Here is a 17,508-nt window from a genome sequence, read left to right as displayed (position 1 = left end):
GTGCATTTGTTTAGTTGACGGCAAACCGTACAATCATTGTGACCAATTAGTTAATGTTGAACTAATGAAGTTGAATGTTTTTTTTATATTTGCGGCCCATTTTTAGTCCTGTGAGTAACTATTTTTTTACATCTAGGTCATGGGCAGAGTGAGGATGCAGTGTTGGGGGCTGTAGTGTGTCACTCCCCTCTCAGTAACTTGGGTCACTGTCGGAAAGGCAGCACTCTGTCGTTCACCGTCGCTTTCCAGATACTCAAAGCGGGACTCTACGAGGTACAGTACATGCTGCAGGGGCCAGCACTAGTGAGGCGCATGTCAGCTGCTTTTTCATTCTCACCCACCTATAATTCCAAATAGCTCATCTGTAACCGCCCTTGGCTATATGGATACAGTGAAAAGCCTGCACCCGACTCTACACCCGCAAAAATTGAAAATGCTGCTGTAACATACAGTTCATGCATGCATTGCCCCATGCACTTACATTCCATTCTCTCCCGACATGTAGACGATGTCAGGAAATGTTTACAGTGGGGAGAACGTTAGTTACCTATTGTAACTGCGGTTATATGAGTGGAGCGGAGCCCACTAGAGGGGCTTTAGCTCCGAGTGGTTTACCCGTGCCGCGTCCGTACTGAAAACTCATTATGCAAGATGCGTCAGCCAATCAGGGCACGCCTGCCCCTATATATGACCCGTAAGCCCAGAGAACGTCCCCCTGAGATTATTCAGCATAACTCATGGGACGGCAGGGCAACAGGTCTAGGGGGCTCCGCTCCACTCATATAACCGGAGTAACAATAGGTAACTAACGTTATATGTCGTGGAGCTCCGCCCCCTAGAGGGGCTTTAGCTCCTAGTGGTTCACAGCGGAGCGAGCGAGCCAAAAATGTACTCCCTGCCGGAACACCAGTAAGCTCACAGGATCAGTAAAAACCGACCCCAATAACCACAAGATGAAAAAAATCCCAGACAGCTGACAAAGTCAGAAAGGGATGCTCGAATGCGTAATGAAGGAATCCCCTAGCATAGGCTCATGAACATAAGCCACTCAGGGAGGAGGGATGTTGAACTCAAGCGAGAGGGAAACATATCCGCTCCGCACAAGCACAACAGAAAATGTCGATGCACCACACATCACGAGATGAGGGGCATGAAGATATAGAAAAAAAACTAAATAATATGTAACACCCCAGAGGGGAGATGAACCCACAGCATTTGTATTGGTAGGCAGTGACAATACCCATACCCCAACTAATCTCTGGGTATGCACTGAAAATGAGAGGATAAATCAAGACAAGCGCGTGATTATGTAGTAAGTTCAGAGGTCCCGGGCAGCCACCCCAAGGACCGAATGAACGAGGGAAGACAGAGACAGGTCTAGTAAATAGAAACGCACAAATGCCGAAGGCGACGACCACGACGCTGCAGCGCAAATGTCATCCACTCTGACCCCGTGGAAAAAGGCAGAAGAGGCAGCGTGGAGTGTGCACGAAGACCCTCCGGAACAACAGAGCCCGATGCTCCATAGGCCAAAGTGATACAGTCACAAAGCCAATGGGACGGATGCTGTTTGAAAAGTGGACGACCGTACAGGGCGAGAGCGGGCACCGGGCACAGACAGTGAAGCCGCTCGTCCTCCTCACAGACGTGCGGAGGAGGGAAGAAGGCCTGTAAATCGTTGGTTCTCGACCGAAAATAACTTGTTATAATTTTCGGTACGAAGGACGGATTAGGTCTCAACGTAGCACAACCCAAGTCCTCTCTGATGGCCAAGCACCCCAGGCGCACAGAGAGCGCGCGGAGATCACTCACCCGTTTCGCAGAGCACAGAGCAGTGCCGTCTTAAGGGAGAGCAACTTGAGAGAACACTGCTGTAAGGGCTCGAATGGGGGTTCACAGAGAGCGCCTAGCACCTTAGCAAGGTCCCATTGAGGAGCGTCCAGTCTGGCCGTCGGGCACAGACGGCGCGTCCCTGAAAGGAAACAGCGAAGGAGAGGATGGCTGAAAACCGTGTTTCCAGCAAAACTGTCATGACACGCAGAAATTGAAGATGCATAACCGCGGATGGTCGAAGGAGACCTATCCATATCGAAGAGATACTGCAGAAAGGACAGAATCTCCTCCACAGGACAACACGAAGGGTCCGGGGACCTCTGCGTGCAACACGACACAAACATATTCCAGCGAGAGGAATATAATTTGGATGTAGACGATACCCTAGCACCCTGGATGGTGCGCACAACGGCAGCGGACAAACCCCTGTTCAAAAGCCTGATCCGCACAGGGGCCAGACCTTTAGAGCTCCTAAGAGCAATGGAGGGTGTAGACAGGGAGAACCACAGACGACAGTGTGCGTTCTGTCTCGACGTGGACAGGTCCACCTGAGCTTCCCTAAACCTCCGCCAGATGAGGGAGACAATATCTGGGTGGAGATGCCATTTGTCGTGATAGAGGCCACTCCGAGACATCATGTCCGCGCCCACATTCAGATGGCCCGGAATGTGAGCCGCAGTTAGGGAGCGGAGATGGGCACGAGCCCATAGCCAGAGCTGTGTCGCCAACCGGTGGAGAGCAGGAGACCTGACCCCCCCTGGGTGATTGATGTAAGCGACTGTGGCCCGATTGTCTGAGCGAATCAGGACATTGCGGCCCTCGACTAGGTCTGAGAAATGCATCAGCACCAATAAGACCATGTCTAGTTCCAGCAGGTTGATGTGGCGAGTGCCGGGAGGCCACACGCCCCCAACCGCTTGACCCAGGCACACATCGCCCCATCCGTGGAGAGAGGCGTCCGTGAACCTGGATGCACTCCGACACTCTGCCCAATGGGACGCCCTGAGAGAGAACCAGGGGGTCCCTCCAATAGCTCAGATCCCCTTGCAGGCGAGCCGGCAGAGACAAAGTCTGGTTCCGATGAAGCACCGGGGACCCGCTGGCGAGCGAACCAGGCCTGTAGGCTGCGCATGTGCAGCAGGCCCAGGGGAACCACTTTGTGTGCTGCGGCCATCATGCCCAGCAGGGACATGATGGCCTGAGCTGGGCGCCCGCAGGGCGGCCGGCACAGGTTGAGGGCAGAAAGCAGATCAAGAGCCCTCGAGTCCGAAATGCGCCCTCTCATTGTGCGTGTGTCCATGATCAGACCCAGGTAGGAAACCTGCTGGGCTGGTCTCGGCGCACTCTTCTTCCAATTCACAGTGAGACCCAGTCATGTGAGGAGGGACACCACATGGACAGTGTGTGACCTGGCCAATCCCAGGGACGACGCTAGAATTAGGAGGTCGTCTAGATAGGCCAGAATCCTGATGCCCTCTCTGCGTAGAGGCCGAACAGGATCCTCGTATACTCGTAAGCTTTGCCCTGAAAGGCAAATCGGAAGAACTTCCTGTGCCTGCAAACGATCGGGACATGGAAGTAAGCATCCTTGAGGTCTATGCTCGAACAGAAATCCCCCGGCAAAAAGGCCTCCAGCAGGTGGCTGGTGGTGAACATGCGGAACGGACGCTTGGCTACGTGCGCATTTAGATAACGCAAGTCCAAGATCGGTCTCACTCCTCCCATCCTCTTTGGAACCAGGAAGTAACGGGAGTAAAAGCTGTTCTGCTTGAGATCTTCCGGGACCTCGGAGATCGCTCCTTTGTTCAACAATTCCGTCACCTCCGACAGTAGGGCGGACACTCTGTCGGGTGATGACATCACCGTCTCCACTATCCCTGAGAAGGGGGGCGGAACTGGATCAAATAACCCTGCTTGATCGTTCGATCGAGCCATGACGACATGGTACAACCGGCTAGAGGAAGGTGACGAGATAGCTCCTTCCGTCATTCGTCCGTCTTCTTAAAAGACGCTATGGCCGTGTGGACAACGTCGCCAAACAAGCCCTCCTGGGAGAGAGGTGCGTTGAGAAGGGGTGCGCGATCAGCCTCATGCAGAGAGGAGAGAGACAGCCACAAAGTATCCGACCACGGCAGACGCCACCGAGCGCCCAGCGCAGACCGTCTGGGCCTGGTTCAAGTGAAGAATTGCCTTGAGATTAGCCGCCACCTCTTCGACATCACGTGACGACGGAGAAGGGGAACAGTCCAAAATATGGGAAGCCGCTGACGCGAGGAGAGCAACGTTGTCCGCCGTGGCCAGGGCCTGTGATCCCAAAACATAAACCTTGTCCCACAGCTGTTCTGAATAACGATCCTTAGTGGACGGCAGGGCAGGCTTCTTACCGGACCAGCCCCAGGAAGGCAGGAAGTGCGCGGCCAGCTCGGATTCCAAAGGTGGGGTGGCCGAGCTGATGGGAGACAGTCTATCGTGGACCCTGGTGAAGGTGGAGTAGGATCTGACGGGCGCCATGGCAGATGCTGGACCAGACCAGGAACCCTCGGCGAAAGACTTAAAACCGCGGACCTCAGGTGCAGGGGAGTCCACCGGTTTCACACGCTCGTCCCCGGAACCGAATGACATGTCAGAAGGCTCCTTCAGCACAGGCAGGGGAGGCAGAGGCAGCTGAATACGAAGGGCTGCCCTCTCAAATCATGCCCTCAAACTCCACGCGGAGAGGGGGCGGACGGAAAGTGGCAGCGGAGGAGAGATCGTCCTCCATCTCTCCCCGGAGAGAAGGAGAGGTGCGTGAACTGCCACCACAACCCACGTGGGAAGGGGTGGGTTCGTCTGTGTCAGAGGAGTTCGGTCCTGCGTAGGAGCGTCCTCCTCGGACATCTCGTCATCCTCGTCGTTGTCCTCGCTGGAGCTTAACACGGCGGAGACGTCCACCTCCTGTTTGAAGTAGCCCGCCCTCTCTACACGTGTAGAGAGGGACAAGGCAGCGCAGGAGGAGCAAGCAGGGGGGTCTGTGAGCGTGGGCCAGTCCCAGGCAGGAAACACACGATAGATGGGAATCCTGATCAGGAGACAGGTTGGCGCAACGGCAAGTGGCGGCGAAAAACTTCATCATGAGACGTTGAGCTAAAGAATGTCGACGGCTAACAATTCTCAGGCTGAATTAAGTAATCAGTAGTACTCAACAAGTGTTTGCTGAGTAAAAAGAGAGGACGTTCTCTGGGCTCACGGGTCATATATAGGGGCAGTCGTGCCCTGATTGGCTGACGCATCTTGCATTATGAGTTTTCAGTACAGACGCGGGACGGGTAAACCAGTAGGAGCTAAAGCCCCTCTAGGGGGCGGAGCTCCACGACATATAACAAGTTTTTGATACATTACCGATTATGCAGGTTTTCCCCACTTACAAAGCATGTAGAAGTCTGTAATTTAATCTTCAACTGTGAGTGACGGAATCTAAAAAACAAACAAAAATCCAGAAAATCACATTGTATGATTTTTAAATAATGAATTAGCATTTTATTGTATTTGAACACCTACCAGCCAGTAAGAATTCCGGCTCTCACAGACCTGTAAGTTTTTCTTTAAGAAGCCCTCCTGTTCTCCACTCATTACCACTCAAAAATCCAGAAAATCATATTGTATGATTTTTAAGTAATTAATTAGCATTTTATTGGATGACAAAACTATTTGATACATCAGAAAAGCAGAACTTAATATTTGGTACAGAAACCTTTGTTTGCAATTACAGAGATCATACCTTTCCTGTAGTTCTTGACCAGTTTTGCACACACTACAGCAGGGATTTTGGCCCACTCCTCCATACAGACCTTATCCAGATCCTTCAGGTTTCGGGGCTGTTGCTGGGCAATACGGACTTTCAGCTCCCTCCAAAGATTTTCTATTGAGTTCAGGTCTGGAGACTGGCTAGGCCACTCCAGGACCTTGAGATGCTTCTTACGGAGCCACTCCTTAGTTGCCCTGGCTGTGTGTTTCGGGTCGTTGTCATGCTGGAAGACCCAGCCACGACCCATCTTCAATGCTCTCACTGAGGGAAGAAGGTTGTTGGGCCAGATCTCGCGATACATGGCCCCATCCATTCTCCCCTTAATACGGTGCAGTCATCCTGTCGCCTTTGCAGAAAAGCATCCCCAAAGAATGATGTTTCCACCTCCATGCTTCACGGTTGGGATGGTGTTCTTGGGGTTTTACTCATCCTTCTTCTTCCTCCAAACCCGGCGAGTGGAGTTTAGACCCTCTGTTTTTGTCTCATCAGAGCACATGACCTTCTCCCATTCCTCCTCTGGATCATCCAGATGGTCATTGGCAAACTTCAGACGGGCCTGGACATGCACTGGCTTGAGCAGGGGGACTTGCGTGCGCTGCAGGATTTTAATCCATGACGGCGTAGTGTGTTACTAATGGTGGTCCCAGCTCTCTTCAGGTCATTGACCAGGTCCTGCCGTGTAGTTCTGCGCTGGTCCCTCACCTTCCTCATGATTTTTGATGCCCCACGAGGTGAGATCTTGCATGGAGCCCCAGACCGAGGGAGATTGACCATCATCTTGAAATTTTTTTAATAATTACGCCAACAGTTGTTGCCTTTTTCCCAGCCTTGTGCAGGTCTACAATGTTATCCCTGATGTCCTTACACAGCTTTCTGGTCTTGGCCATTATGGAGAGTTTGGCGTCTGTTTGATTGAGTGTGTGGACAGGTGTCTTTGATACAGGTAACGAGTTCAAACAGTTTACTGGTTGGTTGGTGATCAAATACTTATGTCATGCAATAAAATGCAAATTAATTATAAAAAAATCATACAATGTGATTTTCTCTATATGCATATATCTATATAAGTAGGAAAACCTGCAAAATCGGCAGTGTATCAAATACTTGTTCTCCCCACTGTATATTTCTTATGTTATCTTAATCGCTCTGCAAACATGTCTGAGATAAATAACTAATATAAATAATATTCGGGAAGTACTGACTTAGTTCACGTCAAATTTCCTCTCACTTAAATAGCTATAGCCTACGTAGTCCAATAGAAGAAATTAAGTGGTTTTGGGGCTATAGAGACAGAGTTAGCTATGCATTGAGATATGTGAGTGAACCAAGCATTTGGGGAATTTAGAAGGGAGGAAGTTGCATTGTTTTAAGAGCAAACGCTTCATGCTGAGTGACAGACACACGTGTGCTGGCAGGTTTAATCTTTTTTTTTTTTTACAGTTGAGTCAACATATGAAGCTGAAGCTGCAGTTCACAGCATCTGTCTCAAACCCTCCACCAGACGCCCGCCCTCTATCTCGTAATGGCTTTATTTCTTCTATTTTACTTTATTTAATCAGGGAAAAAGCACTGAGAACACATTCTGATAATGTGCTGTGTATATGTGACAAATGTTTAAGAGTATAGAGACTACTAAGCTTTTATGTTAAATTACATGATTTAAAAGGCTATGACAAGTTAAAGAAGAAAAGGTTGTGTTTGAAAACATCTTTGGAGACATGTCTCTAATGTTAATAAGCAATAGATATTAAAACTTAAGGAAAACAAAGAGGATAATGTACTCTTCAACGTGTAACCCTCGATTAATGTGTTTCTAGGTAAGAACAGTCCTTCCAGCCCTGCAGTCAGAGACCTACTAGACAGACACCAAGCCAGTCTGGGAAGATCCCAGAGTTTTTCTCATCAACAGCCATCACGCTCTCACATCATGAGGTGGGCAGTGATGAACATACACACGGAGACACCTGTGGTGTAGCACAACATTCTGGGCCCCTCCCATCTTTATTCAAGATTCAATTTTTTTTTAGCCTCTATACCTTAGCGCTCTATATACTTCATACCCCTTTTACACCCGGTCCACCGCCACTGCCTGTGGAACACTAAAATGTACACACTATAGATTTTTTTTTTTCAACAAATATCTTAACGAAGTCATAAATCCCATAATACCTAAGAAAATGTGAATGCAGTTCATTGCATTTTACACCATTAATTTCTTCCCAAGGGATTTCTAGATCTATGAAATAAAGTTTGTCTAGGCTTACTCTGACTCGGATATGATAACTGTTTAAGTATCACTATGACAAGGCAGGAGCGAAAATCTGGTATCAAGTTTGGAGGGGACAATTACATAAAATTTTCTCAAAAGCAATTCCTGAAGGGGACACCAAAATGTGTGCTGTAATACTGTTTTAGTTTGCGCCATCGGTTTACTCGCCACAGTAAATTTGCAAATTCCGCTATTGTGAGTGTAAACCCTACCAACATAAAACCAACTGACTGGATTTACCTCACGTTAGCTACGTGGATTGAGTACCTTTCAGACGGTAGACCTGAACACTGTCAACTAAGGAACACTACATACGTGGCATTGCAAGTTTCACTCATTGACTCAAATTCAAACAGCTGCAAACACCGGTTGATGTTACTGTAGCTTGCTAGGAAACCTAATCACTAGTTAACAAAGGGACCTGTAATTCATTGCAGCAAAAATGGAGACAGGTGACGGTTATAAATTCGTTTTTTGGTACTGAGTGTTAGAAGTAAAGATGTGTCTAACATATCCTTTGTTTGAACTACATTTGTGCTCATAAATTTGCATACCCTGGCAGAAATTGTTACATTTTGGCATTGATTTTGAAAATATAAAAAACTTAAATTAAGGATAGTTGTCATATGAAGCAATTTATTATCACATAGTTGTTTGGTTCCTTTTTAAATCATAATGATAACAGAAATCACCCAAATTGTCCTGATCAAAAGTTTACATACACTTAAATGTTTGGCCTTGTTACAGACACACAAGGTAACACACAAAGGTGAAACTGGCAATTTAAGGTTAATTTCCCACACCTTTGGCTTTATAAATTGCAATTGGTGTTTGTGTGTAAATAGTCAGCTCTCACATGGATGCACTGAGCAGGCTAGATACTGACCCATGGGGAGCAGAAAAGAAATGTCAAAAGACATTTGTGTAACAAGATAATGGAACTTTATAAAGATGGAAAAGGATATAAAAAGCCTTGCCAGTCAGTACTGTTCAATCACTTACTAAGAAGTGGAATAATTGGGGATCTCTTCATACAAGCCAAGGTCAGGCAGACCAAGAAATATTCCAAAACTGCCAGAAGACTTGTTTGGGATACAAAGAAAACCCACAGGTACCTCAGGAGAAATACAGGCTGCTCTGGAAAAAGATGGTATGGTTGTTTCAGGAGCACAATACGACGATACTTAAAAAAAAAAAAGAGCTGCATGGTCGAGTTGCCAGGAAGAAGCCTTTACTGCACCAATGCCACAAAAAAGTCTGATAACAATATGCCCGACAACACCTTGACACACCTCACAGCTTTTGGGCACACTGTAATTTGGAGTGACAAGCGGTTCATGCAAGATGACAAAGACTTTGCATAACCTGGAGGCATTTTGCCAAGACGAATGGGCATCTATACCACCTGCAATAATGCCAGGCTCTTGTGGTGTAAAAGAATGAGACAGAGATAAATCATGTCCTTTTTCCACCTTTAAAGTGACCTATAACATGAACAATTCAATTGAAAAACAAACTGAAATCTTTGAGGGGGAAAAATTAAAAACTCACAATAACCTGGTTGCATAAGTGTGCACACCCTTAAACTAATACTTTGTTGAAGCACCTTTTGACTTTATTATATTATATATTATCTTTTTGTGTAGGTGTCTATTAGCATGGTACATTTTGATGTGGCAATATTTGCCCAATCTTCTTTGCAAAAGCACTCCAAATCTGTCAGATTGCGAGGACATCTCCTGTGCACAGCCCTCTTCAGATCACACCACAGATGTTCAATTGGATTCAGGTCTGGGCTCTTGCTGGGCCATTCCAAAACGTTAATCTTCTTATGGTGAAGCCATGCTTTTGTGGATTTGGATGTGTGCTTTGGGTCTTTGTGGAGCTGATAAATGAACTTCATCTTTCTAACGGACGCCTGAAGGTTTTGTACCAAAACGGCCTGGTATTTGGAACTGTTCATAATTCCCTCCACCTTGACTAAGGCCCCAGTTCCAGCTGAAGAAAAACAGCCCCAAAGCATGATCCTGCCACCACCATGCTTCACTGTGTGTATGGGGTTCTTTGGGTGATGTGCAGTGTTGTTTTTGTGCCAAACATACCTTTTAGAATTATGGCCAAATAGTTCAACCTTGGTTTCATCAGACCATAACATATTTTCCACATGCTTTTTGGGGACTTGATGTTTGTTTTTGCTCATTTCAGCCAGGCTTGAATATTTTTCTTTGTAAGAAAAGGCTTCCGTCTTGCCACCCTACCCCATAGCCCATTCATATGAAGAATACGGGAGATTGTTGTCACATGTAGCATACAGCCAGTACTTGCCAGAAATTCATGCACTTCCTTTAATATTGCTGTAGGCCTCTTGGAAGCCTCCCTGACCAGTTTTCTTCTCGTCTTTTCATCAATTTTGGAGGGACGTCCAGTTCTTGGTAATGTCTCTGTTGTGCCATATTTTCTCCACTTGATGATGACTGTCTTCACTGTGTTCCATGGTATATCTAAAGCTTTGGAAATTCTGATATCTTTCAACAACGAGATCGCTCTGATGCTTTGGAAGCTGTGATGGCAATTTCTAAAGTTCAAACAGTTCTATGAAAATGGTAGGTAAACAGTTTAATATACTTGCAAGGAGAGAATACGCAGGTTACAAAAGTACAGGGAATATTCTCTAAATTAATACAGGTCAATCAACAGTATTTAAGGACAGAAAAGGGGTGTGACAAAATCCTGCACAATCCCCCAACTCAACAGGACGCATTCCCTCTGTTCTATTATTACCTAAGCTTCACACAAAGGACAAGCTCTCCTTCCCCCAATAGGTAACTTCTTCAATTCTAAGAGTTCTTACAGCATCTGGACAGACAATAGATGCCCCGATGAGTCATACAGATGCGCAGATAAATGAGTACCTTTGTAACCAGCCGATACCAGTCAATGATACCCCCTATGCAAAATACCAGATCCCCCACTTCCACATTCCTTTTCCAATTTGAACAATGGAACTCAGTCCTTTAATCAGTAAGAATACATTGTTAAAGACATTTCCCTGACAAAGCTCTCTGCGGACCATGGCTTTAGCTCTGAGATGCAACTAAGAAAATGTCAGGAAAATCCTACTAGAACAGCTGAACTTTATTAGTTATTAATCAGAGTCACTTTAAATGATGGCAGGTGTGTAATGACTTCTATTTAACATGAGTATGTGATTAGTTAATTCTGAACACAGCCACATCCCCAGTTATAAGAGGGCGTGCACACTTATGCAACCAGGTTATTTTTAGGTTTTTATTTTTCATTTTTCCCCCTCAAAGATTTCAGTTTGTTTTTTCAATTGAATTGTTCACATTATAGGTCACATTAAATGTTGAAAAATGTTCTGACATGATTTATCTTTGTCTCATTCTTTTTCATCACGCCATTAACGCATTCTTTTTTTTTTTTAACCTCTGCATCATCCAGTAAGAGCTTGACTTTAGTGGGAGTTGACAGGATCGCGCTACTATCACGCATTTATTTTTTACAAGTAACTTTATTGGCGGTTGACTTGACCTGAGCGCTTCACAGTCATTTTTTTCAATATATTATTGGAGAGTTTACATTCATGTTGTGAATCCTCATGGATGTGAGGAAATGGGAATATCTCTCCTTGCCTCCCACACCCCAGTCTCACTACAAAACCCATCAAACGAGGATGCTAGCCATGACTCCCCTAGCGCGTGTGGCATGAATCCACCTGCTAACACTTTGCTTGTAGCATGGTAAGTCATCATTATTTAATCCATCCATCTTCTTCCGCTTATCCGGGACCGGGTCGCGGGGGCAGCAGTCTAAGCAGAGATGCCCAGACTTCCCTCTCCCTAGACACTTCCTCTAGCTCTTCCGGGGGGACACCGAGGCGTTCCCAGGCCAGCCGGGAGACATAGTCCCTCCAGCGTGTCCTAGGTCTTCCCCGGGGTCTCCGGGAAGGCGTCCAGGAGGCATCCGGAACAGATGCCCAAGCCACCTCAGCTGACCCCTCTCGATGTGGAGGAGCAGCGGCTCTACTCTGAGCTCCTCCCGGGTGACCGAGCTTCTCACCCTATCTCTAAGGGATCGCCCAGCCACCCTGCAGAGAAAGCTCATTTCGGCCACCTGTATCCGGGATCTTGTCCTTTCGGTCATGACCATAGGTGAGAGTAGGGACGTAGATTGACCGGTAAATCGAGAGCTTCGCCTTGCAGCTCAGCTCTTTCTTCACCACGACAGACCGATACATCGACCGCATTACTGCAGAAGCTGCACCGATCCGTCTGTCAATCTCCCGTTCCATCCTTCCCTCACTCGTGGACAAGACCCCTAGATACTTAAACTCCTCCACTTGAGGCAGGAACTCTCCACCAACCTGAAGTGGGCAAGCCACCCTTTTCCGACTGAGGACCATGGCCTCGGATTTGGAGGTACTGATTTTCATCCCCACCGCTTCACACTCGGCTGCAAACCGTCCCAGTACATACTGAAGGTCCTGGTTTGAAGGGGCCAACATGACAACATCATCCGCAAAGAGCAGAGACGAAATGTGTGGTCCCCAAACCTGACACCCTCCGGCCCCTGGCTGCGCCTAGAAATTCTGTCCATAAAAATTACGAACAGAACCGACGACAAAGGGCAGCCCTGCCGGAGTCCAACATGCACTGGGAACAAGTCTGACTTACTGCCGGCAATGCGGACCAAGCTCCTGCTTCTGTCGTACAGGGACCTGACAGCCCTTAGCAAAGGATCTAGGACCCCATATTCCCGAAGCACTCAACACAGGATGCCGCGAGGGACACAGTCAAATGCCTTCTCCAAATCCACAAAACACATGTGGATTGGTTGGGCAAACTCCCACGAACCCTCCAACACCCCGTAGAGGGTATAGAGCTGATCCAGTGTTCCACGGCCTGGACGAAAATGTTTAAATGCTGACAACAAAGATTTTAAAATTGCACACCTGTTACACATGTATGTTTACATATGTAACAGATGTTTGTGTGATAAAATTGTTGAGTAATGAAGCTGTGGATGTAGATTGTATTTCTAAAATGTTTACAGATGTCATGGTGCGGTGAGCAGCAGCGCCACCGTGCCATATATTCTCAAGTTCCCATACCTCACAAACACATCCCGGACTGTCACGTTTCCAATCTTCCAAACCAGGTCCCAATCTAGCTAATTTGTATGTGTATGAATGTTTCCCCTCTGCTCCCCACATTGTGGCTCATTGTTCTTGTCGTGTTTGGATGTCGTGTGTGTTGCCGTTATTGTAAGTACTTATGCCGTTTCATATTGTCGTTTTTTGCTGCTTTAGTCAGCCCTTTGCTTTGTGTGTTTTGTGCTCGGTGTTTGTTTATTTCTTGTCAATTAAAGAATCCACACCGACTACCCCTGCCTGCACCTGGTTCCTTGTTCAAGCAACACAGCACTACACCACCTATTGTGACAGAATGAGCCACCTAAACTGGAACCAGCAGGCTATGACGGAGGAGGATCACCTGTGGAATCGCCGCCTCCTCTTATGCATGCTCGACACATTCCTCTACCGAGACCTGGAGTGGGAAGCTCCCTTTATCGTGGAGCGTGTTGAGCGTGTACTCGGGGAGGCGTGCAGACATTGGGCCATCACAAGCACAAAGGAGCTGCTGGCCCGGTACCCATTCCGTCTGCAGAGGGACATCTTCCCTTCGTCTGGGATAGCACAGCAGAAGAGGGCGAGGTGCCCAACGCTCTGTCTGAGGTCCCCCCAGGAAATTTTTAGGGGGGGGCTGAGTGGGTGCCCGAGGGAAGTCCCGACGGCGCCCCCTCTATGTCCGGTGCCTCCTCGACACCGTGCAGGCTGTAGGCTGGCCATTAGGCGCGCACCGCTTCCTGCTCCGCGGCCTTCCGCTGTCCCTGCGCCACGGCGCCGATCGTCCCCTGATGCATTGGAGCAGCAGCCAGCGCCTCCTACTTGCCAGCAGCGGCAGCCAGCGCCCCCTGCTGCATTGGAGCAGCAGCCAGCGCCTCCTACCTGCCAGGAGCGGCAGCCAGCGCCCCCTGCCGCATTGGAGCAGCAGCCAGCGCCTCCTACCTGCCAGCAGCGGCAGCCAGCGCCCCCTGCTGCATTGGAGCAGCAGCCAGCGCCTCCTACGTGCCAGGAGCGGCATCCCGTGCCGCCCGAGTTTGGGGAGGAGCGGCATCCCGTGCCGTCCGAGAAGGAGTGGCCTCCGCCGCCCGAGGCCGAGGAGGAGTGGCCTCCGCCGCCCGAGGCCGTGGAGGAGTGGCCTCCGCCGCCCGAGGCCGTGGAGGAGTGGCCTGCGCCGCCCGAGGCCGTGGAGGAGTGGCCTGCGCCGCCCGAGGCCATGGAGGAGTGGCCTGCGCCGCCCGAGGCCGTGGAGGAGTGGCCTGCGCCGCCCGAGGCCGAGGAGGAGTGGCCTGCGCCGCCTGAGCTTGCCGGCAGCCCCGGCGCCCCCTCCTGTCCCGGCCGCCCCGGCGCCCCCTCCTGTCCCGGCCGCCCCGGCGCCCCCTCCTGTCCCGGCCGCCCCCTACTGTCCCGGCCGCCCCGGCGCCCCCCTGCGCTACCTCCCTTGGGCTGGGGTTCATCTTGGCCCGTCCGGTGGCCGGGCCTTTGGGGGGGTACTGTCATGGTGCGGTGAGCAGCAGCGCCACCGTGCCATATATTCTCAAGTTCCCATACCTCACAAACACATCCCGGACTGTCACGTTTCCAATCTTCCAAACCAGGTCCCAATCTAGCTAATTTGTATGTGTATGAATGTTTCCCCTCTGCTCCCCACATTGTGGCTCATTGTTCTTGTCATGTGTATGTTGCCGTTATTGTAAGTACTTGTGCCATTTCATATTGTCGTTTTTTGCTGCTTTAGTCAGCCCTTTGCTTTGTGTGTTTTGTGCTCGGTGTTTGTTTATTTCTTGTCAATTAAAGAATCCACACCGACTACCCCTGCCTGCACCTGGTTCCTTGTTCAAGCAACACAGCACTACACCACCTATTGTGACAACAGATTTTCTAATCATCAGAAATCTGAATGTTTGTGTAACTTTTATGACATTCTTGGATGATGTGTAATTCTAAAGACTCAAATAAAACATGTATTACATCTCATTATTGACCCAATGCTCTACATTGTCTGAAAAGGTTATGAAAACTATTTACTATGATCCGTCACACACTGGTGCTTATACGCCTGGGTTCGTGTGCTTCGAAATAAAAACGCTATTGAGGTAAAGCGAGCATTTGAAGACATTAAAACACAAAGTCCAAACTGACAAGGGGAATTCTTTTTTAATTCACATTTTGAAATGTTAATAAAAAAGTACATCAAATATTTTTCTACAGGAAATGATGTCAAAGATTTAATAAAACAGTTAAATCACGAATGTAGCAGTATCTCACAGCTGCCAAAACCCATTGCTATGTTTAAGGTATTTAAGATTTAGATCATGGTTACAACCATAGCTACCATTGTTCTATTAAGAAAATGTTAGACTAGGTCTCAAGAACGTGTATGTATAAGAATATAACCCAGAGACAGGAGGTTGGTCCCAATTGCAGAGCTTGCAAAAGTTAGTTTAATAGGAGTCAATTCCAAAGGACAACACAGAGAAGTCAGATAGATAGGCAGAGTTCGGGTACACAACCAATCCCAAGGCAGAATCGAGGCGAAAGCACACAGGGAACGAGCAGGCTGCAGAAAGGGCGAAATCCAGACGAGAGACGTTGCACAAGGAGACTCAGGCAACGGTACCGAAGGGCTAGGTGAAACTCTATAGGACAGAAGGCAGGCGTGGGTCACAACAAACGTAAACTCAGTAGTAAAAAGGTAGGGACGGCTCAGCAAGTTGCACTCTCACAAACAATACCTAACACAGACATATGAGCAGACCTATTTTATATACAGAGTGGAACAGGTGTTCAGTAATCAGGTGATTGCAAACAGGGACGGGTGGTGCATTTATGTGTTTTGGGAACTTGTGTTGGGAACTTGTTTTCCTGTTGGACCTATCGAGAGTTGGAGCGATCCGTGGACCTTGCAGCATGGTACAACAATGATGAGAAATGGTCATCAAAGTTTCAAGTACCGAGTTGGAGGTACTGTGAGACTCTCAACATTGGGAGGGGCGTTTACTAAAGGCTATGAAAAAGGGTACACAGATAAATATTTTACAATAACAGAATGCATTCCACGGGTACCTCCTGTATATAGAATAAAATATTACAATGGTGATGTGATTGTTGGGACCTTTTATGAACAGGAATTACTGAAAATAATCGTGGCCAAGGATAAAGTGGAAGCAGTTCTGGATAAGAAAGTACAGAAAGGGAAGAGAATTTGTCTCGTGACATGGCTTGGTTGGCCTGAGAAATTCAACAGTTGGATAGCATTGGAACAATTGACCTACAAATTGGATAAAAACACTAGGATTTGCTGGACCACCTAATTTACATTGATTGCAATCAGCATGGTAACGGTGCCCAGTAACGTGTCAAGATATGTCTATCCAAACAATTCGAGTTTGAGCTATACCACAAAATTTGCCAAAGGTATAGATTTGAAAGGTGATTGGGAATTGTCTTTGACACTTTGAAATACATGACTCGAAACACGACAAAACTTGGAAATATGCCATATTTTTATTTTGGTTGGAACAGATATTAGGCTTAAAACCAGGCGAAAGGTGGTACGGCCCATTCCCCACAGATATTCTGACAGGGTTTAACACCCTATACATCTACACAGATATTATTGATTATCAAAGAGTTGGGGACAGCCGTGTCCCACTGTTGAGCACTGAAAAAGAAGTTGTGATGTACGACAAACTGACTTACCTCTTAGTAAGTCAGTTTGATGAGATCTGTATTGAAGTAAAATCAGTTGGTTTCATTCATAGTGGGAAAGGTGATTGCAAAATTACACTTCAGACCAGTCAAACAATCTTTTAGGCTATAAGATGCAGCCACAGAAACTTTATGATGATCTTTAAAGATGTGTTGAATACTACACAACACAGGCCGGTAACGGTTTACCGGGGTGTCATGATAGCGCTGCAATGTACGGGGCTGGGCTAGGGCGCCTTTTCCGAGGGCTTCTCCGGATGCCCATACCTTTGTTGAAGCGTGGGTTCTTGATAGCAAAACCAAATCTGAAAAATGCAGTGAGGAATATAGTTGGCGAGGTTGTCAGCAATGTAATGGCATGCCAAACAAAACAGCAGGATTGATGGTTAAGACTTGAGGTGTTAGAAAGAGACCACCTGGTAGGAGGAGCCCACCAAAGATTAAAAAACGCAAGAATGAGACAAAAACAAGACCCCTGGTTAAAAGGAAACATACCGCTCGGAGCACACTCAAAGGGAACACTGCAAGGTTGATAAAGAACATCTTTTAGGAAGATGGCACTCCTACACCGTATGTCTTGTGAATGTATGAAAACAGAGTAGGATTTATTCACAGTTCCTTTCACACAGACATCTATTGAGAAAAAGTTCTGATTCGCTCAGACAATCGGGCCACGGACTCCTACATCAATTGCCAGGGGGGAGTCAGGTCTCCTGAACTCCACCTGTTGGCCACGTGCCTGTGGCTCTGGGCTCACAGACACCTGCG

The 17,508-nt window shown here is 47.8% G+C and overlaps 1 protein-coding gene across 2 annotated transcripts in view; it reads left to right on the top strand.

Moving 5' to 3' along the window:
• Positions 1 to 17,508, top strand: part of LOC105008073 (microtubule-associated protein 11) — a 93,336-nt gene that overhangs the window by 67,675 nt on the left and 8,153 nt on the right. For both annotated transcript variants that reach the window (XM_029120801.2, XM_029120802.2), the window contains exons 9-11: positions 137 to 273; positions 7,058 to 7,136; positions 7,435 to 7,549. In XM_029120801.2, the coding sequence (XP_028976634.2) occupies positions 137 to 273; positions 7,058 to 7,136; positions 7,435 to 7,549 (331 nt within the window). The remainder of the gene's footprint in view (positions 1 to 136; positions 274 to 7,057; positions 7,137 to 7,434; positions 7,550 to 17,508) is intronic.

Source organism: Esox lucius, chromosome 7, assembly GCF_011004845.1.
Source record: "Esox lucius isolate fEsoLuc1 chromosome 7, fEsoLuc1.pri, whole genome shotgun sequence".
Classification (NCBI taxonomy): domain Eukaryota; kingdom Metazoa; phylum Chordata; class Actinopteri; order Esociformes; family Esocidae; genus Esox; species Esox lucius.
This window is presented reverse-complemented; position numbering and strand designations above follow the sequence as displayed.